General features: G+C 40.4%; 1 protein-coding gene across 2 annotated transcripts; it reads right to left on the bottom strand.

The window, feature by feature from the left end:
• Positions 1–552: 552 nt before the first annotated feature.
• Positions 553–20,154, bottom strand: RBL2 (RB transcriptional corepressor like 2). 2 transcript variants are annotated; one of them, XM_070952681.1, is made up of 22 exons: positions 19,799–20,154; positions 17,570–17,700; positions 16,321–16,521; positions 15,327–15,391; positions 13,647–13,775; positions 13,073–13,233; positions 12,911–12,975; positions 12,532–12,718; positions 11,346–11,512; positions 10,854–10,963; positions 10,281–10,384; positions 9,242–9,379; positions 8,584–8,748; positions 8,340–8,451; positions 7,028–7,303; positions 5,840–6,111; positions 4,932–5,108; positions 4,763–4,834; positions 4,027–4,129; positions 2,985–3,190; positions 2,279–2,443; positions 553–1,643 (listed from the first exon to the last, which is right to left on the bottom strand). In XM_070952681.1, the coding sequence occupies exons 1-22, from the start codon at positions 20,120–20,122 to the stop codon at positions 1,473–1,475; spliced, it is 3,501 nt and encodes a 1,166-aa protein (XP_070808782.1). In that variant the 5' UTR covers positions 20,123–20,154; the 3' UTR covers positions 553–1,472. The 2 variants fall into 2 exon arrangements, with proteins under 2 accessions (XP_070808782.1, XP_070808783.1); XM_070952682.1 differs by lacking the exons at positions 553–1,643; positions 2,279–2,443; positions 2,985–3,190 and having other exon boundaries at positions 4,033–4,118.
• Positions 20,155–23,082: the final 2,928 nt, after the last annotated feature.

Genomic DNA, 23,082 nt, shown 5'->3' with positions numbered 1-23,082 from the left:
TCAAAGTGATCATTCAATTGCCCGAACACCATTGTGTTCTCTATAGACTCAATTTGATCCTTTATGGGGGGAAAAAATGGAATTTTTTTGCATGTATTAGAAACCACATGAAAGCCGCAGTCCAGTGGTGGAGCACATATTCTTATGCATACACAGAGTGTTAGGTTTAATCCATGGCATCCCTAAAAAGAGCTAGGAAATGGTCGTATTGCATGCTACTGAGCCACTGTGATCACAAGTAGGCTAGATGGTGGCCTGTTCAGTTTCTTCTTCTACATCATTCTTCCTGACCTCCATTTAAAGCAGTTAAACATTGCAACAGACCAAACAGCTACCACGATAATCCAGGATAGCCAATGTTTTCCTCATTTTGAAAAAGAACCCCCCCCCCAACCAACTGCTCCGATAAAGCTAAGAAACAGGGAAGGCTAACAGACCTATCTTAAAATATTCATACGCGAGAGTAGGACTTCTGTGTGCTTCCAGAATAAATACAATTCAAGCAGTTTTACACAGCTTTTCATTTTAGGGTTTGCTATTTAATATATATATATATATATATATATTTATATATATTTTTCAAAAGTGCCATTGCCAAGGTTGCAAAACTAATTTGCATTTGAGAATTAGTGAAGTGCTACCTGCTGATAGGAGCTGGCGGGAAACATTGCACAGCTAAAATACAATGAAATTGTGGTATATATACACATAATATTCCCATATCACCTGAAGGGCAAAGAAGACAAGGAGAGGAGAAGAAAAGGAGAGAAGAGAAAGGAGAGAAGAGAAGGAGGGGAGGAAGGGTTTAAGTCCTCCTCTCCTCCCCTCCGTTTCAATTTCTGGTCAGTCTCCAGTGTGTTTTTTAACTACTGCCTGACAAACATTCTAGAATCTTCACTCCTAATTTAAAAAGAAGGTTCACAGCAGTTCTGAACTGGGTCAGATAATTAGTCACAGAGCTGATTCCATCACTGCTGACTGCCACATTTCGAAATGCGATTAAAATACTGCAGATTCTAAACATGACACTGGATGAGATCCAACTAGCTTAAAAAAAGAAAGAAAGAAAAAAAGAAATGTTAATGGGCTAATGTAAAAATACTTTGTCTTTCCAGTTCTGAGATTAAAACCAATCCCTTCTACCGAATAAATTAAAAAAAAAAAAAAAGGATGTAAACTGGATCGATCAACGCTTGATGGGAGACATCCAAACACAGCTGGTGTGACTTGCAGGGCGACAGAGGAAATAATGCTTCTTCTCAAACTTTCTGATTGTCTTTGAGCAGAAGACGTCCGTGGTAATGTCAGGAGCATCACGCTCACGGAGGTTAAAAAAAGGGAACTCCTTTCTGCCCCCAAAGTGCCTTGGAGATGTGGAAGTCACAGCTTCTATTATTACTGGTCAAATGTTAAGAAAAGCCCAGATAGCGATAAAAAATATATATGTATCAATCCTCAGTTAGTCTTTGACATCAGTGAGAGCCTCGGTCGTTGGCCACATCTTGCAACCTTCTCAAAAGGGCTGTGTGGTTTTCCGGACACATGCGCTTGGCTGGTGATTCGGCCCCCTCCTCTAAGACGATGCCCCTCTTTTTCGTCGAGGTCTCGCCCGTTCTAATCATGCTGTTAATCTCTTCAAGTCTCTGAAATGTGCAACAAGCAAGAAAGACTGGTCATTTTTTCTCCCTCCCCTGAAAATCCAGCTGCAAAGATTAATCTCTACATCGCTCGTTTAAAACCACTGACATCGTGTTCAACTTCTTGTAATCCCCTTAAGCAACGTGGCTGAGGTTGCTTCAGTCCCCTGCTCCGTAAATTAATATTTCAAGATTACATCTCAAATCCCTACAGTTCAAACAATAGCTTTTTTTTTTTGTCTCAATCATTGGTCTCATTTTTAAAGAGGCTCCAATCAACATTCATCCTAACAAATACAGCTTTGGAAAAACATTAAATACTTGAATAATACGACTGAGAAATAAAACTTTGCATTTTATCTTCCAAATCAATCTATCTTTCTTTCTTTCTTTCTTTCTTTCTTTCTTTCTTTCTTTCTTTCTTTCTTTCTTTCTCTTTTTCTTTCTTTCTTTTTCTCTCCCCCCCTCTCCGCCATATAAATAATGACATTCATTGGCAAATCTAGTCAGCCATGAATATTTATAGAAAAAAGATATACAGCTTGCTAAAGCATGTAGTTATTGATTAACTAAAATGACATAAGATTTCAAAATACTTAATGGACAACAGCACCACGGAGTGACCAAACAGCAGCTCTTACCTTTGATGGGCTGCTACTGAAATAGTAGAATATTTTCTCACGCCGAGAGACTGCACACTCATTTTTGTGGGGAGAAATATAAATTGGGTGGTTTTGAGACAGTTGGACTCTGCGTGGAGAGCCGCTTCTCACAAACGGATATGGAGATAAGGGAGGAACATCAGTCTGATGCAAAAGAGTGATAAAATGCATATACAGTTAACAAGCAAGCACAAAAAAAAGAGAGAATGGAATGCATTTGGCAACTTAAAGCACCACAACACATCCACTGGGTTTTTTTTTTTTACATTCCTGGTCCTGAGCAATTTAGAAATCCTGTATGAGAATTGTGACAAGTTTTCAGAATTACCAGCTTTTAAAATTTAGCCTACAGAATACAAGAATCCCATGTCAAATACAAGATGGTTCCATTTTGTTGTAAGGCAGAGATGATTTTATTCATCATGTTAAGAGATTTATTTGCAATGGACTTAGGTTTAAAAGAGTCCTCTTCTTACTATTTCCAGTTTCTGCCCAGATATTTCCAGTTTCTGCCCAGATCACGTCAATATCCACGCACGCACCCAAAAATAGATTGGGATTTTTTTTTTAAAAAAAAAAGTAAAATATTGTAATGGCAGGACAACCTGAGTAACTCCAGTTGTTAATCAGACAAATAGTAGCTTACCTATTCTGAAGAAGGAAGGGGGAGAAAAGGGTTACTTACTCCGTTGGCTGAGGAGTACTTTAGGGCGAAGTCTTTAATTCGGTCTGTGTAGACATTATTGTAAAACTGAATCAGGTCTCCACGTTCCTCCTCTTCAGTGTCGCTGCTGGCACCGGTCAGTCGTGTTGGTGTTGGAGGAGCGCTACTAGGCTGCGGAACAGGCAGGGTGCTACTCGACCTCATGACTGGGCTGGAATCTCGGCTTGCTGCAAAGACAGAATGCGATTCACTGGATCGGATAGTTTTATGAAACCACTGGCTATTTTGGCCTTTTTTTTTTTTTTTGTCGTCAGGGTTCCAAGTAATGCACCCATAACAATCAGAACTCAGAGGCAGGTAGATTCCTCAAAGAACACTTTTATTGGATCTATCATATATGGCACAGACTCTAAAGGTTCCCGTGGTTTTCAACTAATTAAAAGTTTTCCCCTTTTCTCAAACAGTCACATGGTCCAATCAAGGGTGCTGTTCAATTGCTTGGTAACATCACTCCTCCTCCCTTCAGCCACCTGTTGGAATGTCCTCAGTTCCCAGGGGAAAGTATCTTGTTTTGGCTACAAACCCCCAGCGCTCTCCAATTGTCGATCGAAAGGTCGGCAGTTCAGCGGTTCGAATCCCTAGTGCCGCATAACGCGGTGAGCTCCCGTTCCTTGTCCTAGCTTCTGCCAACTAGCAGTTCGAAAGCCCGTAAAAAATGCAAGTAGGAAAACAGGGACCACCTTTGGTGGGAAGGGAACAGCGTTCCGTGCGCCTTTTGCGTTGAGTCATGCCGGCCACATGACCACGGAGATGTCTTTGGACAGTGCTGGCTCTTCGGCTTTGAAACAGAGATGAGCACCGCCCCCTAGAGTCGGGAACGACTAGCACAGATGTGCGAGGGGAACATTTACCTTTTAACCCTCATCACTGTTGTGGCAACACTGAAGCCTCAAAGATGGCCTCAGTCAGGCCAACTTCAGAGTTGACTGTAGTAGTAAAGGCACCAGGCTAGAAAGCGGGAGACCTTTCTAATTTTAGTCTTCTCCTTACTACATTCACTTACTTCGATCCTTATTTTTCTCCACGGGGGAATTCTGAGGATTGTTTGCGTCGCTGGTGCCAGAATTCCTTCGTTTTCTGCCTTTAATCAATACACTGCGGTACACCTTAAAAAAGGCAAAATTATTTCAGAAGGGAAAATGGCCTTGCTGAATAAAAATATGAGCTTTCAGTGGGAGAGTTATTCTTCTGATACTTTTCAAAGACAACATCAAGCCCAGCTAGATGGAACTCTTGCAAGTATAAGCGGCACGAATCTGAGATGCAGAGGGAAGCATTTCTGTATGCATTTCATGATAGTTTTATAGAAGGCCCTTTTTTCACTAGGTAGGATATGACCTTCTTTAATAAAATTGGGTGCTAATCTTGAAGACTACGCCAATATCTGGAATTTCCCCCTTAAGGTTGAACTAAAACTGATGATTGAAGAAAACAAACTCAATAAAACAACTGAATGTAGCATTGAATGCAGGAACAAGAGTGGTGCGGTGGCCTAGAGGTGGGGCTCTCGCTTCACAATCAGGAGGCTGTGAGTTCGATCTCAGGTAAAGGCAGATATTTTCTCTCTCTGGGCACAATAAGAATAATATCTGCTGAACAAAACTCCTCATTGGTGACAGGAAGGGCATCCGGCCAGTAAACACTAGGCTCCATTCAGTTACCCAGACTCCACCCCGCAAAGGATTATGGGGTCATTAAAAGAAGATGATTGAATACAGGAGCAAAGAAAATGTTCTCACGTGGCTTTTGGCCTGGGGCTGCATCCTATAGCAGCGCATGATGTTCTGAAACGAAGTGTCTTCTTTGGTAACCTGGAATGGAAGGTATCCATTAGCGGACAAATATTAGCACTTTTATTTAGCGCTAGGTATTTTTTTTATCTTCCAAGTTAAATTGGTGAAACTTTACCTTTGCGATTACATAAACAGCACACATTAACAGCTGATCGAGATGTCGGTCCATCATGAGCTCCGAGCATTGTACCAGTGAAAATTCAAAACAGGTCCAGATTTTCTTCCTCAGCTCGTCGGAAATATCCAGCCTGATACAGATATCCCGCAGACGAACGCTTGCTAAATAAAATACCTGTTGAAGCCAGAAAATACTATCAGAGCTAGAAGACATACGATTTTTTTTTCTTTTTCCATAGAATGACATTTTTTCGCATCTGGATGAAAAATTATGAAAATGCTTCACGGGATTACAGCGTTCGGGAAAAGACAGGGAGAGGAGTTTTCTTTGCAAAACATGCCATATTCTTTGATTTATTTGCATCAATGGAAGAGAATATTTTTGGCTCAGGATTGAACTGTGGGAATCCTTGGTGCTCTCTGAGCTTGTTTTCTTGCAAGCGTTTCATTACCAAGCTAGGTAACATTATCAATGGCAGCATGGAATGAGGTTTGCTCTTTTTATATGTTAGTGGCTTGCTCTGTCAATGTTGGTGGGAATGGTCTTGGTAGTTCCTTGTTTGGGTTTACGATATTTATTTTTATATATTATTTTACTACCTCACCTTTATTGTTTTTTATAAATAACTCAAGGAGGCAAACATACCTGATACTCTTTCCTCCCCCTCTTTTCCCCACAACAACCACTCTGTGAGGTGGGTTGGACCAAGAGTGACTAGCCCAATGTCACCTACCTGGTTTTCATGCCTAAGGCAGGACTAGAACTCACAAGTCTCCTGGTGATTGGACCAAAGTCACCCAGCTGGCTTTCCTGACTAAGACGGAACTAGAACTCCCCGTCTCCTGGTTTCTAGGCCAGCACCTTAACCACTACAGCAAACTGTCTCTTTTCCAAGGTCGATGTACCTTTCTAAAGAAGAGAGTGAGTGAGCCAGCTTTTCGGGATCTGTTGCCACCGCTACTGATCTGCTGCTTTTGTCGTCGTTCTCCAGGATGGGCCACCTGTTGGAGCTGGCCTTGCAACTGAAGGGTTGGACCAGTCATCTGCTGAGAACTCAGCGTGCCAGCAAGGGTCTGCGCACTGAGAGGCGGGATGGGACTAGACAGTGATTGAGTCTGTCCACTAACGTTGACCTGGACCGGAATGAATGTTATGCCCCCATTTTCATTGGCAATGCCTGTCAAAGGAAGTGGAAATATATATATATATATATATAATCCTAAAGTAAAGGTAAAGGTTCCCCCTGGTACATATGTGCTAGTCGTTCCCGACTCTAGGGGGCGGTGCTCATCTCCGTTTCAAAGCCGAAGAGCCAGTGCTGTCCGAAGACGATTCCATGGTCATGTGGCCGGCATGACTCAATGCCAAAGGCGCATGCAACGCTGTTACCTTTTCTACTTGCATTTTTTAGATGCTTTCGAACTTCTAGGTTGGCAGAAGCTGGGACAACTCACGGGAGCTCACCCTGTTACGCAGCACTAGGGATTTGAACCGCTGAACTGCCGACCTTTCAATTGACAAGCTCAGTGTTTTAGCCACTGAGCCACCGCGTCCCTTATTATATAATCCTACCGCCAAGGAATAGATTAGGCGATTGGTACTTTCCCCCCTTTGGACAGGAAAGCCCGCCGCCCCCCCCCAAATTATTTCAAGTTGGAAAACTAGTTGGAAGACCCCTCGCGTTCTAAATATAAACTGTTTCAACCTCCCCCCTCAGGAGGCCGCTATAGAGCACTGCATGCCAAAAAATAACCAGACATAGTTTTTTCTCGTGCCATCATTCTGCTGAATATCTAATCCCCTCAGCACTGTTTTAGATCTAAGGATATTTACCCATGTAGTAGGGCTGTCTCGCTACCGTCCTTCTCATTTACCTACCCCTTCTCCTAATGGTATCTTATGACTATATTACTTGTTGTTTGTATGTACACTGAGAGTTTAAGCACCGGAGACAAATTCCTTGTGTGTCCAATCACACTTGGCCAACAAAGAATAGACTACATTCTCGATGTTAACGTGGTCCTTCCTTAGCTACCAGCCGTACCACGGTTTAAGGAAGCATTATTTCTCACCCGTGCGTTGATCCACCTCACCTTGTACAGGTATGGTAACTGTCTGTCCGTTATTTGCAGTCACTGTGGCGGTTGCCACGGTTACCAAAGTCTGTCCAGGCACCGGCGTGACAGGGATGGTATCGGAGGAGACGCTCTGTACAGGCATGGTGCTGATCACAGGCGGCTGAGGGACCCTCACGGGTGTCCGAGGGGCCTCCCCGGAGGTGTCGTTATCAACAAACAGCCTTCTTCTGGTAGGGTTGGTGGTTGGAGAGCTGTACCGTTCGTAGAGGGTGGCTGGAGAAAACGAAATGCCTACAGAGATCACAAAGGGAACGGGGGGGGGGGAGAAAAGCAGACGTGAAAAAACCTGGGTAAAGAAACTAAGCGCAATCTCAAAGGGCTTGTATCGGTCTAAATCACTGAGCTCTTTTAGACATGGTGGAAGTTCAAGAAGAAGAGCAGAGCAAGGGTGTGACAGTTCACGATTTGAAAGGGCTTGAACCTCATCTCTGGGCCTTACACTGGATTCCTATCAGATAGGGAGATTAAGGAAAGAGTAGTGCGGTGGCCTAGAGGTGGAGCTCTCACCTCACACTCAGGAGGCTGTGAGTTCGATCTTAGGTAGAGGCAGATATTTCTCTCTCTGGGGACAATGAGAATATATCTGCTGAATATAGCTCCGCATTGGCGACAGGAAGGGCATCTGGGCAGTAAACACTCAGCTCCATTCAGTTGCCCGGGGTCATTAAATGATGATGATGATAGGAAGATTAAGGAAAGGAAGGATACATGGATGGGTCACCGAAGGGAGACAGTAAATACGAATAGCTTCCTGAGACTTATGGCCACTTTCTAACTTAGCCACAACAACAAAAAGATGTGGGTTTTTTTTTTGTTACAGGTAGACTTCACTGAACAGTTTTACAACTGTTCAAATTTACAATGACTATGGAACATCAACTTTATGGCTCATAAAAAGCACTCCCAGATCTCATAAATTGACACACGCACACACACCGTGTCCCATAACCGCATGTCCAGCAGGTCAGTTTATGATCTATTGTGGCATTCTGCAGTTCTATGACTGCAAATGATTTTTGGCAAAAAAAAAAAAAATCCATTCAAATGAATGGGTTAGCTTAAGAACCACTCTGAAAAAAAGATGAAATATTACTTCTGGTCATGTGGGTGCCTCAATTTACAACTGTAACGAATTGCAACTGTAATCCTGGGCTCAATTATGGTGGCAAGTCAAGGACCACCTGCATTAATAAATGTATATTTTCTCAAAACTGGAGAAATTTTAAATATAAGCTTGTTATCTTCCTCTAAATTTGGAAAGGCTTACCCTTTCCCTGTGTTCCAGTTTCAGCACGAACTTCATTTAATCTTCTTGGAGTTAAAGGGGAACCAGGCACGCTGTTCCCATTTGATCTTTCAAAATACTGAGGTGGCATCACCTAAAAGCACAAAATATTTCATCATGGTATTATAGGTATTTAGGCACCTAAGAATTCCCATTGCTCCAAGTCTTTTGGACATTTCTAGTAAAAGTCTTTGTACAAGTCACAAAGGAGCAAGAGGTCTTTTACCTCTTCGCAGGTAGGAACCTTATTTTCATTTTCTTTTATTTTATCCCAGAGTGGAGATTCCGGTTTCCATGCCAGGCTCTCTAAAATCTGTTCCTCAATGTGGTTGAGGTGCTTCACCACCTCTCTGCAAAGGCCATCTTCTGCTCTGATCAGGATCTCGATCACCTGCAATATATCAAATCAAATCTTTATTATGGACAAGGATCAGCAATAAGGATGAGTGGTGCAGTGGCCTAGAGGTAGAGCTCTCGCCTCACAATCTCTATTTTTCTACTTGCATTTTTTACCTGCTTTCAAACTGCTAGGTTGGCAGAAGCTGGGACAAGTAACAGGAGCTCACCCCGTTACGCGGCACTAGGGATTCGAACCGCTGAACTGCCAACCCTTTTGATCGACAAGCTCAGCGTCTTAGCCACTTAGCCACTGAGCCACCGCGTCCCCCAGTTGTTCTCTTATCTGGTGCCAATTTTCCTTGACTGTTAGTAGTTCAGGTAGCATGTCTATAGGTAGCATGGAACAAACTCGTAGTAGTTTTCAATTCCATCCCGGCTTCTGATTTCTTGCACCTGACACATGCTGCTCTACTATTGTTTCCATTGCTTGTGCCTTTAACAGCAATTACATTAATTTGTTGCAGCACTCCACGCAAAGGATTTACCTTATAAAAGTGGAAGGCAGGAACATCAAAAACATCCGTGATGAACGGGAAACTATCTGCAGTCTTGTAGGAGTAAATAATTATTTCAAGGCAGCAGGCCATGAGAGACTTATGAAAGACATCGTGCTCCAGGATGGCCTAGAATTAAAAAAGAGAGAGAGAGAGAGAGAGAGAGAGAAGGCAGGTCAATACAAAAATCAAATATTTGTTGCTCGCTAACATTATTATGTGCCTAAATTGCCAAGCATAGGTAGATTGTTTTAAAATGCACCTGCAATGCTATCTGTCTGTTAAGAAATGTATACAAAGCAGATTTAAGTGGAAGGGGACACTGAAGAAGCTTAATAAAACATCCTGATTACATATTAGGTAAAGGTTCCTCTGGCACATATGTGGTAGTCGTTCCCGACTCTAGGGGGCGGTGCTCATCTCCGTTTCAAAGCCAGAAGAGCCAGCGCTGTCCGAAGACGTCTCTGTGGTCATGTGGCTGGCATGACTCAATGCCAAAGGTGCACAGAACGCTCTTACCTTCCCACCAAAGGTGGTCCCTATTTTTCTACTTGCATTTTTTACCTGCTTTCGAACTGCTAGGTTGGCAGAAGCTGGGACAAGTAATGGGAGCTCACCCCGTTATGCGGCACTAGAGATTCTAACCTCTGAACTGCCAACCTTTCGATCGATAAGCTCAGCATTTGAGCCATATTGGGATGTCCTAAACCTTGCGATGATCAGGGTGAATCTTTTCTAACTTCGTTCCCTAAGCAGACTCTCTTACCCTCATCTCTCATTGCAGTTGGTTAAATCATGGTGGCCCTGCTAACATTATATCCATTTGCGAAATTATCGTGTTAGTTGATTTTTCTCTGGAAAGCTGTAAGCAAACTGAAGGCTGAATGTATGGAATCAGTATGGTTAAGTATCAGATTCTGGCCAGTGTTGCATCTTAACTCAGTGTTCTATGCTGCATTTTCCTGTAGACTCAATTAGTTTTTTTTTTAAAAAAAGAGAACATTTATGCAAATCACTGGGCTATACTTACAGATAAGTCAGCGTCTTCAAGTCTTTTTTTTTCTTGCTTTAGGACGGATTCCAAAACCTTATAATAAAGGACCTCAGCGAGACGGAAGTGTTTACCAACAAGATCTGAAATAATCATGTAACATAAAATAAGCACTGTTTTCCCATAATAACATTTAAAAAAAGAACAGAAAACTTTCAGGGGTTATTAACTACCAGTAAAATAATCATTAAACACACACACACGTGTGGATCCCTTCTCCCTCAGAACTGGTTTCTTGAAACATGAACTATTTTAAGGTCTCTTGAAATGAACATTAATTAAGAATGAGCTTGTAAAGAAACAGAATTTCTTTTATACATCATGCCTCATAAACGCTAAGAAATGATATTGTAAACTTCCCAGAGTTACCCTGTGCTAAGTTGTGTGGCCAATAAATTTAATAAATAATAGTAAATGATCATTCTTATATTGCGCTAAAATGTAAGAATATACCAAGTAAAAATGTTAAATTAAATAGTTAGTTTAATACTAAAATTAGAGTCTTTTGGGAACACAAAACAAAAAGCAAAAACGCTTTTTACACATTCTCACCTTTGGGGAAATTCCCAGATTCTCCAGAGGATGGTGCCTTTTGCGAATAAATTTCATACATTTCTTTCACTCTATTGGTAATGGAGAGAGAAGGATCCCTGGAACACCCCCTGTCAACGAACAAGTGAATAATGTAGATTTGCCACTTTTGAAAGAAAACATCTATGTAGTTTTATATAGGAGGCTTTTAAAAACAATCCCTTTATCCAAGCATTTATCACTAAAAGAAATTAAAACCTGTGCTTAAGTTTCAAAGGTTTAACTTTGTATAATGATGCAATGTTCACAAATTGATTTATTACACACACAACGTCACTAAAGAACACAGTCCACTTTTGGGATTTAAAAAAAAAACATATAAAATCACATGGAATTCTTAAAAAGAGTGCCACTTCACCAACTAAATCCTGTTTAAATTTCAGCCGCCTGCCCAAATTTGAATCGTCATGTAGCCACCAATTTGGGAAGTGCAAAGAGGGGGATTCTACTGACCTCAGAATTTGCTCCAGATTCTCACTAGGGGCATTCTTCAGCCCGGCCAACATTGTGTGAAGCCGTGTCAAGCAGTGGGTCGCGATGGAAATGGGGCTCAAGTAAGGATCGCTATCCTTGATGTATTTCCGGCCAGTGAGAGGTGTAGATATTCTGAAAGATTTTGTCTAATCAAAAGATACAAAGACGAAAGGCATTTCAAGAAAGTTCCTGTACTTTCAACTAAAATTTCGATTCAGAAAATCACCTTTTTTTTTTTTAATTTGATTTATATGCCTCCCTTCTCCGGAGACTCAGGGTGGCTTACAATGCGTTAAGCAATAGCCTTCATACTTTTGTATATTTTATACAAAGTCAGCTTATTGCCCCCACAAACTGGGTCCTCAATTTACCCACCTTAGAAAGGATGGAAGGCTGAGTCGACCTTGAGCCTGGTGAGAATTGAACTCGCAGTAATTGCAGGCAGCTGGATGTAAAATGCTGCCTTAGTAGGAGGCATTAGCCTCCTACGCCACTCAGACTCTTCATCAACTCCAACAACGCTTATCCCTGGTTATGCCTTCTTTGGACTGAAATCTGCCTCTTCTTCTAACCCATAGTCTCCCTATTAAGATATCTATACAGAACAATGCCCCTATAAAGTGCATAAGAAAAAGAACAAGTACAGGGTCAGAGATAAACTGTTGGCATTTTCTGATAATCTGGGGTGAGACTGGGCACTATTATTGCTTTAAAGGGACACGGCAATTAACTGACAGACAACTAGCTCTTAATCAGGATGCGAGTCTGAGAAGTGATATATATGATAAGTTAAGCTAATTAAACTTGGAGGGAATCCTTGGTGGTCTCTGGGTTTAGTTGTTTTCTTGCAGACATTACCCAAATACCTAGTTTGGATAATGAAACTTCTGCAAGAAAACAAGCAAGCTCAGAGAGCACCAAGGACCCGCTCACGTCAACCGTGAGCTACCAAGATTTACCCCCCATTGGTAATTAAACTTTACATTTTAATAATCTATATTAAATGAAATAATGGAATGTCTGTCAACAGATAAACATCCTCTTTAGAATAAGAGAGTTTTTTCGTTCTGTCCCCTTGGATAGATCCTAGATTCTGTTTGATAGAACTTGAAATGAGGCTGATCATCATGGAGCTAACTTCAGAACAGACCGTGTTTAGACTCACCCGTTCAAAGTGTTCCTGCAGATTATATTTCATCTGTACCCTTTCGGCTGTTTCCATCTCTGAAGCTGTGTTTAAACACCTTCGCAGGGTTCCGATTTCCTCGTCAGCATCTTCTCCAAGAAAGATCCTCTCATCTAGATTTCCAACTGACAGAATGTATTCCTCGTAGGCCTTGTTGATGGCCTTACTGGAATGAAGAATGGAAGAAAGGCTGATCGAAGTATAAATACTTGCAAACGATCGCTAAACATTTTTATAGGTTTTCATAAAATTGTGAAACCCAACCTGAATCTTAAGAGACTTAGAAGCTATAGACTGGTGGATCCTTTATATCCAGAAAATCCTGAAATTAGTAGTACCATTGTTTTATGATACTTACAAGCTTTCTGCAAAGTTTCCAGGATCCAAAAAACCTGTCAGGTTCTCCTCTTTTCCTTTTAGGATCTACAAAAAAAAAAAAAAAAAAGTATTGAAGTTAACCATCAATAATGGAGCTGTAGTGATTCTGAAGATCGGTTAGAATTGTTATCCAATGACATACCTTTTTCTCAAAGAGTTTTTTCACATAGGGCTTCCAGAAATGTTCTTTTATTCCCTTGGCTTCCAAAACCAAGCCATCGTGCAAGGAGCAAAGTTTGTCAATGATGCAAGGAGCTTCAGACAAGAGCTTAAAATCCTTACTGTGAAAATCTTCAGGCAGCCCTTTGTAATGGTTAAGTGGGAAGAGGGTGAAAGAGAAATAAAAAAACATTTTTCTACCTTCCTTAATAGACAAATGGGAAAGGAAAAAAAACCCAACTCCCACAAACAAACAATTTCCTGTTGTATGTACAATCTGTTGTTCTTTTAAAAGTATGAAGCGATTTTCTTGCTCTTCAATTTTCATCAGGCCAATTAGTTAAGTCTGAATATGAATAATTTTCCTCTATGGCATACTATGATTTTCTATGGTAAGCTTTTAATAAATGACTGGATGTCACAAGAGAGCAAATGGGTGAACCATTTAGCACAATATTTATACAGCATTTTGCTAGCCACATTTTAAGGTTTAAGTTAATTAAAGATAAATCATAATACTTGGAAAACAGTATAATAAAAAAAAGTATTAAATTTACCCTTAAAACTTGGATTCAGAATCTCCTTACGATTTGGGCACTGCAAAGAATTCCCATAGACTAGATCAAGGACGCACAGTAACAGATGGTATGAATTTACCAAATCATCACTGATCATAGGGAAATTGCCTGTGAAATTCAATATGAAAACAGATAATAAAATTCAGAAATTTATTTATTTTTAATCTAAATTAATAAATTTGTACACCACATTCTTTAACAATAACCAGATGAAATCTTGAGAACATATGCCTACATATCAAATAAATTAATTCTTTAGTTTGTGGTTTGTTTCAGACTTGCTGTAAAAAATTATTAAAATGCTAGGATGAATATGATGATGAAATCCACAAATATTCAGTTATGCGCTGATCTTGAAATAGAGAGAGGAGAGCATTAATATGGTAAATCTGAACAAAGCCATATTCTTTAAGGATTATTTTCATTTAACCAAAGTTAAACATCAGAAAGTAATGTTTCTTAGCTTCAAATGAAGTCTTTCACTTCTTAAGTGAATCTATTTCCATTTGAAATAATCAAACTAAAGTATCACATCTATTTAATAATAGTTTTAAATAGCATGTGTTATAAATTTAGACAAGCAGAAGATAATTATTTAAAAGGGGAAAAGTAAGAATACAAAATTAATAGTCGATGCTGCTAAAAATCGGTTTACCGGATATTAGCATTTGTCCTACGTACCGTGTGCCTTCATGGGGAAAGCAATCTGAATTACAAGCAGGCAAGAGATCTGCAGATTTTCCACGCAGGAAAAAGAAACCTATGTTGCTATTCTTTAAGTTAGAAAGCCTATCACTTAAACAAGCCCAAACCAGCCCTTTGAAGTATGGTTGCTATGAAAAAGAGAGCAGAAACCACCTCCCCCAACAAAAAGAAACAGAAACAAATTGTGTCTGTGTGTATTTTGAGTTCCTGGGCTTACAAGTAACAAAGGTCACTTTTCTCATTTTAAGGCTCTGCATATTTATATAAGGTGGGTTTGTGTTGTGTATTGCATTGTATTGTATTGTAAACAGACAAAAAGTTAGTTCTATACTTCTCACTTACAGAAACCTCTACCATAAATTTTTGTGTGGTTCTATGCCTTTAAGTCAGTGCTAACTTCTGGCAACTCTCTTAATACTGTTTAGCAGATGGGATTTCTTTCTTAACTGAAGGAAAGGGTTTTTTCTAACTGTGCATTAATATGTTGTGTTCCACACAACTGGAACATATTTTACTGGTATGAACTTTCACAAAACCTTATTGAACTGTTTTTTCCAAATATTTTAAAATAAAAGGCTTGAAATTTTATGTTTAAAACGTCTAGGAAACTGCTTTGCAACATTATGTGAAGTGTTTGTTTTCTAATACTTACCACTGAAAACTTAGAAAAAAGCCCACAGAATTTGTCAGCATAACAATTTGCAACTGGTGTAAGCCTGTCCTAGAAACATTTTATGCTGAAGAAATCCTGTGCTCGTCATAAAAAATCGAGATGCTCATTTAACACTAAAAGGATCTTTTACTAATTTATCAAATATACGTATCTATCCTATTCCAAAAGATGTCCTGACCCAATCTTTCTGAAAGCAAGGCAGAAATATAATGAGCTGGTTGTTACCCAGCATCATTACTGCTTTTACATTCTAATCAATGGGGGGGAAAAAACATTCTTACCTTTTGCATAAACAAAGAGAACCCAGGAAAACTGGAAAACTTCAGAGACAGTGCAAGGCTGCCTCCTTTTTAGAAATGTAGCCATGAAAAAGAAACAAATGTATTATGTTTCAATTATCTAATAAAACGTTTCAAAATGTACACCCCAGAAGATGTTTATTTATATACATTCAGGCTGGACCACGGAAGTGGTATACATGCCTATTTCCTCTTTAATTTGACAGCTTGGAACCTTTAGGCTAAAAAAAATGAACTATTGGTGCAGGTATTATAGCTCTTGTATTTATTAAATAAAGCAATGATAATCGGCCCTTAATGAGCATATAATTTAACCTTATCAGTTACAAGCCTAGTAAGCAGAGTAATCAGTGGAAATATGAATTAGTCGGGTGAAATTCAAAATTTTTCCCTACCGGTTCTGTGGGCGTGGCTTGGTGGGCATGGCAGGGGAAGGATACTGCAAAATCCCCATTCCCTCCCCACTCCAGGGGAAGGATACTGCAAAATCCCCATTCCCTCCCCATTCCTGGGGGAAGGATATTGCAAAATCTCCATTCCCATCCCACTCTGGGGCCAGCCAGAGGTGGTATTTGCTGGTTCTCAAAACTACTCAAAATTACGCTACTGGTTCTCCAGAACCTGTCAGAACCTGCTGACTGGAATTAGTACAGATTAACTCAGCAAGGACATTTCCTACGAAAACAGTTATAAAGGAGACACAGACTATGAATTGCTAATATAGTTACAAATATCCCAAATCAGAAAGAACAGGTTTGAAACTGAAACAAAGTCTTAAAACTGTAATTTCTGGAATATGTCAAGAAAACACAGGTAATAAATAGGTGGTTCTCCATTTATGACCACAACTGGAAATTGCACTTTAATCAGCCTTGAGTAGTTAATAAAGAATTAAGTGAAGAACTCGGTCATACTTAAAGAACCAGACATGTAAATCTCCTTGGGAGAATTTTGAGTTAACAACATGAATACATACCTTTGTTTTCTCCCTCTGGGCTGTCGTGGTTGGTCATCTTGTGGGTACTTGAAAATATCCTGAAAAATGGGTTCATACTTCTTAAATATTACAGCAGAAACTGTAAAGTTTCTTTCTAATCTTGTGGTACGTTCTCTGAACTGGGAGGGTAGGTCTGCCATATCTTCCCATTTCTTCATCTTGTTAAAAAACTCTATCAAACTGAAGACATTTGCGATGGTCAGAAATTTAAACTTAGGAAACGATTACATTCCAAAACATTTTGTTGAACACCGATCCTAATTTATGTCTCTCCACGCGTCTATTACTTCTGGTGAACAAGAATAAGGGTACAGGTAGTGCTCCTCGACTCCCAACAGTTCATTTAGTGACCGTTTGAAGTTTCAACGGTACTGAAAAAAGTGAGTTACGTCCATTTTTCATACAACTATTGCAGCATCCCCAAGGTCACGTGATCAAAATTCAGACTCTTGGCAACCGACTCATATTTATGACCGTTGCACTGTCCTGTGATCATGTCATCCCCTTTTGTGATTATCTGAGAAGTCAAGTCAGTGGGGAACCCAGATTTACTTAACAACCGGGTTACTACCGTATTTTTCGGACTATAAGACGCACTGGTGTAGAAGACGCACCAAGATTTCGAAGAGGTAAGCAAGAAAAAAAAAAGTCTTCGCCCACTCCAGCCACCAGGAGCACTCCGCGGGCCTCCCAAACCCTCTGCGTGCCCCATTTTTGTAAAAAATGGGCCCGTTTTAGTAAAAACAGGGGCGTTTTTGCCCTCCCCAGCCCCCAGGAGCACTCTGCAGGCCTCCCAAAGCCTCTGCGTGCCCCGTTTTTGCAAAAAATGGGAGGCCAAAAATGGCTGTATTCAGTGTATAAGACGCACAAACATTTCCACCCTCTTTTAGGGGGGTAAAAGTGCGTCTTATACTCCGAAAAGTATGGTAACTCAAGAACTGCAGTGATTCACTTAACAATTGTTGCAAGAAAGTTTGTAAAATAGGGCAAGATTCACTTAATAAATGTCTCACTTAGCAACAGAAATACTGGGCTCAATTGCGGTCACAAATCAAGGATTATCTGTATGGAATTAAAGTGCTCTCTAACCATCAGGAAGTATGTGTTAAGGTATGACAAGATTTCATTAGTAACTATAGCAATTTACACATTAAAATATGAAGTTCTGCAGCAGACTTTCTAAACTTGACAATCTCAGCACTTCATAACATTTTAGAAGAGAAGTTACCTTTGTCCTGAACAACGCAGTATTCTGATTAAAGACACATAATTTCCTTCAACAGTCCCTCTGCTAACTGTTGGGACGGCTTTCCTGCAAGCCACATATAACGAACATGCTAACCAGTGCAGATCATTCCCCTGTTAATTGAAAACAGTAAAATAAATTCACCCATCTCCGAGGTCATACAACTGCAAGAAATTTGTTCCTGACTGGGAATTAGCTATGTTAATTAATTAACTATTAGCTTATTATAAACATATTTTAAAAGTTTGCTCAGTTCATAATAAACAATTATCATATTCTATTGGAAGAGGAAAGCTGATCCACGGAAATGTCTATGGAGATTTTCAGTCTTAAGAAACGTCTTCAAAGAAAAACCAGAAAGTCCAGTTGCCTCTTGAAAAAAACACCTTTGATCCAGGGGAACAGAAAGTGAGTAACACCTTGGCCTATACAGAAACTGTAGTGGGACTTTGTGAGCTCCAGTTTACACATTCAGAAAGGATTCACATTCACATATGTGTAGATTACTTTTGCAATAAGCAATCTGGTTTAAATCTATTCCAACTTAACTGATGTAATGGCCACTGAATGTCTCTAAATTCTACAATTATATTTCCAATGAAATAAATATTTGAAGTTTAAGGATTGCTTAAAGCATAGTTTTCTTTGTTTAATCCATGTTTTTCCAGCATGTAGTGTGTTATTACTCTCTTACTACTGAGAATTTCTATGCTATATCAAAGTAACTTCAGGTTCAAAATAATAAAAGTCTGGATTAATTAACAATGTACTTAAAAGAGAGACAGATGGAGATTTCAGGAAGGTTACACAATGACAAACCATGAATTCAGACAGCCATTCCTACAGGTAAATTGCAGTGGCAATGCAGCCAATTCAAAAAACCAAAATATTCATACTGGTCCACCAAGAAATGTACTAGTTTTATTTTGTTTATTCATCACAACAATAAAATTCATCAAGTGGCCAAATGTAGAGTGGCATTTACCAAACAGTACTATAATTTAATAGTGATACATCAACTTAACCCACAAAGCAGAGAGAAAAGTCCTTGCCTGTCATATAGATCCAGTATTTAATTAGGCAAATAACAGGCAAACAGCTGATTTCTGATCAGGTGCATCTTTTGGAAGACTGTAATTACAGTTTTCTGAACACATAACTGCAGACTATGTGCTTCCACAACTGGGTGTATGACTGATTTGTAACTCTACCAAAGCTATTATGTAAGCTTTAAACCCTCAGGCTAAAATCCATCACTGCTCACTGATTACATGTTTCTTTATACATCCTTCCTCTTTTCAACACTGAAAGCCTTTATTTTGTTCATTACTCCTGTCTCTTTGCTGCTTTTCAATTGTCTATCAGATGTACTGGAGATATGATTTGCTAAGGGAAGCATTTATTCATTTCAATTTACAATATAGGGTATGATTAAGCAATATTCTCCATCATCACAACAATAAAACTCATAAAAAAAATATAAATCAAACCCCAGTGGCTCAATCATCCCCTTGCGATATACCACAACCAACTCCAGACACCCTCAGTCTACACCAGCAACTTTGGTGTTTGATAGGACTCCTGAGAGGACCATGGACAGCCAAGAAAACAAACAGATGGATCATCGAATAAATCAATGCGATTCATTGAGCTTTTCAACCTCCGGTAGGCCAACCATGGATAAATCCAAGAAAAGAAAAGCTTCAGAAGAAAACAGAATGTTTAATTCAACTACATAGGCTAGTTTGGTGGCTGCTCAAGAAATACTCAGGCACAGGAAGGTTTTGTGGCTCCCGGTGTTTTCTTTTCTGTGGGAAACGGGTCCAAATGGCTCTTTGAGTGTTTAAGGTTGCAGACCCCTGGACTAGATGACCTCCAATGTCCCCTTCCAACTGTTACAGTTAACCTGACTCGCTTATCCACTGCAGTGACCCACTTAACAAACGGAGCGCAAGGGGGCAAAACTCACTTCCACCCATGTCTCACTTTACAAACATTATGGCCGTAAGGCGAGGACCAGCTGTAAAATACAAAATAAAATTGTGCCAGCCAATGATAGGAATTGCCATTGGAGGCATCCTGGAGCGCCCCCCCCAAAAAAAGAGGTAAGGGCGCTGCGATGCTTTGCTGCCCCCTGGCGGTGGCCGGGCCGATCAACCAGCCTGCCGCGCAAGCCCCGCCCCCCTCCGCAGGCCCCGCCTCCGGCCCCACCTCCAGGGTGTAGTTCCTCCTCATACTCTGGTAGCTGAGCCAGGCCTCGGCTCGGGCTCGCTCGTCCATGTTGAGGCTGCTGCACAGCTCCTCGTAACGCTGCCGGGTGGCTCGCTCCGCCTCGGCCGCCGCCGCTTCTTCTTCTTCCTCCTCCTCTTCTTCTTCTTCCTCCGCTTCCTCCTCCTCCTCGTCCTTTTTTACCTCAGCGTCGCGGGCAGCGGGGGCGGCCAAGGCCGGCGCCTCGGCCTCAGCTGCGGGAGAGGCCGCGGAGACCGGGGCGCCCCCTCCGGCCGCGGCCTGGCCGCTCTCCTCGCCGCCCAGCATCGCCCGCCTCTGAGGGGGGAAAAAAAAAAAAAAAAAGGCAGACAGGAGGATGGTGGAGGGGAAGGGCTCGCGCGACCAGGCCCGCACTGCGCCTGCGCCGCGGCTTGTTTGTGTGCGTGCGGGGGAAGGGGGGGGAAAGAGCGCGGTTCCCGCCTCCCTCGTCGCCGCCGGCCCCGCCCCTCGCGGCCTCTCCCATTGGGTGGGTGAGGGAGGAGCTCGAACCAATCAGTGGGGTCCTGTTCAGTGGCGTTACTGTTCGGAGGCGGGGCGTAGGAGAGCTTTGGGTCTCCCGGGGAATTCTGGGAGTTGAAGTCCACACTTCCTTCAAAGATGCTTTGGAAGGAACGCCTCTTGTTATAAAGCTTAACCGTGATTGGATGTAGCTTTCAAGGTGGGCTCCTCCCACACCTGCATCAAAAGCTGCTGGCATCTCTCAGAAGCCATGCAGTACAAGCAATCGCTCAGGTGAGGCTAAATCCACTTCCCCACCAATGACTGAAAGGATGCTATTACAGGTAGTCGTCTCATTTGCAGCAGTTCATTTAGTGACCGAAGTTACAACGGCACTAAAAAGTAACTTGTGGCCGTTTTTCACACTTACGACCATTCCCAAGGATTCCCAAGGTCATGTGATTCACATTCCAATGCTTGACCACGGGTTCATATTTATGACGGCTGCAAATGTCCCGGGGTTATGTGATCATCTTTTGTGACCTGATAAAGTCAATGGGAAAATCAGAATCGCTTAACAACGGTGTTACTAAGTGAACAACTGCAACAATCCAACGTGGCAGGAAAAGTCGTAAAATGGGGCAAAACTCACTTAATGAATGTGTCACTTAGCAACATAAATTTTGGGCTCAATTGTGGTCCTTAAGAAGATTACCTGTATATTTAGACATATTGAAAATATCTACTAGAATTGTCCTCTACCTGGTGTAGCCAGAACAGGGTGCTTTAATACAGAGATGGGAATATTTTGCCCCTATGGGTTGTAGTCATGTAACAGATGGTACAACTGCATATTTATTTATCTACAAAAGGAAACTTACGTACTACATCTGTCTCACCCTTGTCCTGAAATTATGCTCCAGGCAGGAAACTTTGAGTGAAGGAATCCTTGAGCAGCATCATGATGTCCATTACAGTCTAATTTAATACAAGAGGTAAAGCTGATTTTCCTAACATGTAACGTTCACTAAATGTTCAGCCCCCGTGGATGTACCCAGTGTAAAGGCAGTTATCCTGGGAGTTGTAAAATCTAGATATTGGAGTAAAAAAAATAATAATCAGATGTTGCCCATCTGATTTTCATGATCACTTAATTATTTTCAATGTATCTCTGGACAGTTTTTAGACAAGTGTTCCCTCTAGCTAAATCTCAAGCATGCAACTGGAAACTCACAGAACATACCCCTTTTGAAGGGACCCGTCATGTATTTGCAACCCTGATTTGTCAAGAACTTCCTCCAATAATTCATGGGTTGAACGAAGGTTAATGCCTTCAAAATGAATGCAGCATTATCTCGTTGTCAATTTTTGTTACGGTGTGACAACTAAGGTGTGTCACAAAAAGGTATTTTCAATGTAGTGAGACCAACATCATAGGTTGTCAAAGAATATGTTTAATAAAAAATAATTAAACTTCCATTTGCTCTATAGAACATCATAGAAAGTAATTCAATAAATTACAAATAACTTTTAAGACGCTTGTTCAACTACAAGAAAGCAAATTCAGACTACACAGAACACAACTGGCAAATATTGCAAAATGTTCAAGGAAAATAAAACAGGACTAAGACGGATCATGAAGCCCGAAACAAAGAATAGGAATACAAGGCAATAACAACTAAAGTTATTTTAGTCACTACCAACATACACTTCTTCACCATCCTGGATATTTGTACTGAAATTTCAGTATTAATGTAATTCTAATGAAGATTCTTAACGATTCGTTATGCAGCCACACTTGCATATTGTTTTAGCTGACAAGAGTGCGTACTTCTCTTCTTGCAACTGATACTGATTTAAAAACAATCTTTACTTCGTATTCATACTGCTGAAACTGTAAAATTGCCTTATTGTAGACAAAGATCACTAGAATGGTAAGCAAATTCACTTCACCATAATTAGGAAAATACTTTATTTCATAAATTTATTAAAAATTATGCTTAGGGTTTTCTTTCAGGGGCAGGTATGTTGGGGGGGATGGTACAAAGTGGTATTGTTGAAATACTCATTGACTAAGTCAACAATTGTGTTTGGAAAACTTTGGCTATATTGTGGATAACATACAAGAAACAAAAGTGCTATATTACAAAGGGAGAAATATTAAATATGTAGTAATCATGATGAAAAATTGCTACCCCTTTCCTCGTGACATGTTTTGACTATTGCTAAGACACTGTATGAAGGACCAAACAAGTCGTACTATTCTGAGGGGGAAATACAATAACCAGCACAATTCAAATGATGCTTTTATACCTGTGTAAATTACATGTAATACTGCCTTCTACCCAAGGGAGTTATGATTTTGCATGTACAAATTTTGTTTTTATTGATAAAGATTTGGTAAAAAAAACAACACAGTCTTGTTTACTGTACAAGCAAGCATATAGAACCATATCAAAATACAGCTTTTGTTAAATTATTCCCTTTTGAAGAGGTTTGTCATTGACTATACTGCCAGTACGTTTTATTCATTGTCAACGTTTTTTTTTTTTTTTTTGCCTATTTTGGACCTCAAATGAGATTAACACAATCTCACACTTCATCTCAGTCAGTTCCACCATGTGGTGTGAATCTATGATTCTACCATGTCAGAGTAATAGCAGCTTCAGCAAAAATAATAAAAATAATAATAATAATAAATCCTACCACACTTCAAATGTTAAGATTAATTCTACTTAGCAAGGTTCTAAGGATTTATATTCAAACAGATGCTTTTAAGCACTGTTTAG

This window comes from Pituophis catenifer, unplaced genomic scaffold (assembly GCF_029215685.1).
Source record: "Pituophis catenifer annectens isolate HBS135680 unplaced genomic scaffold, rPitCat1.0.hap2 SCAF_13, whole genome shotgun sequence".
NCBI classification, from domain to species: Eukaryota; Metazoa; Chordata; class Lepidosauria; order Squamata; family Colubridae; genus Pituophis; species Pituophis catenifer.
The sequence above is the reverse complement of the archived record's forward strand: the minus strand, read 5'-3'. Positions and strand labels throughout refer to the sequence as shown.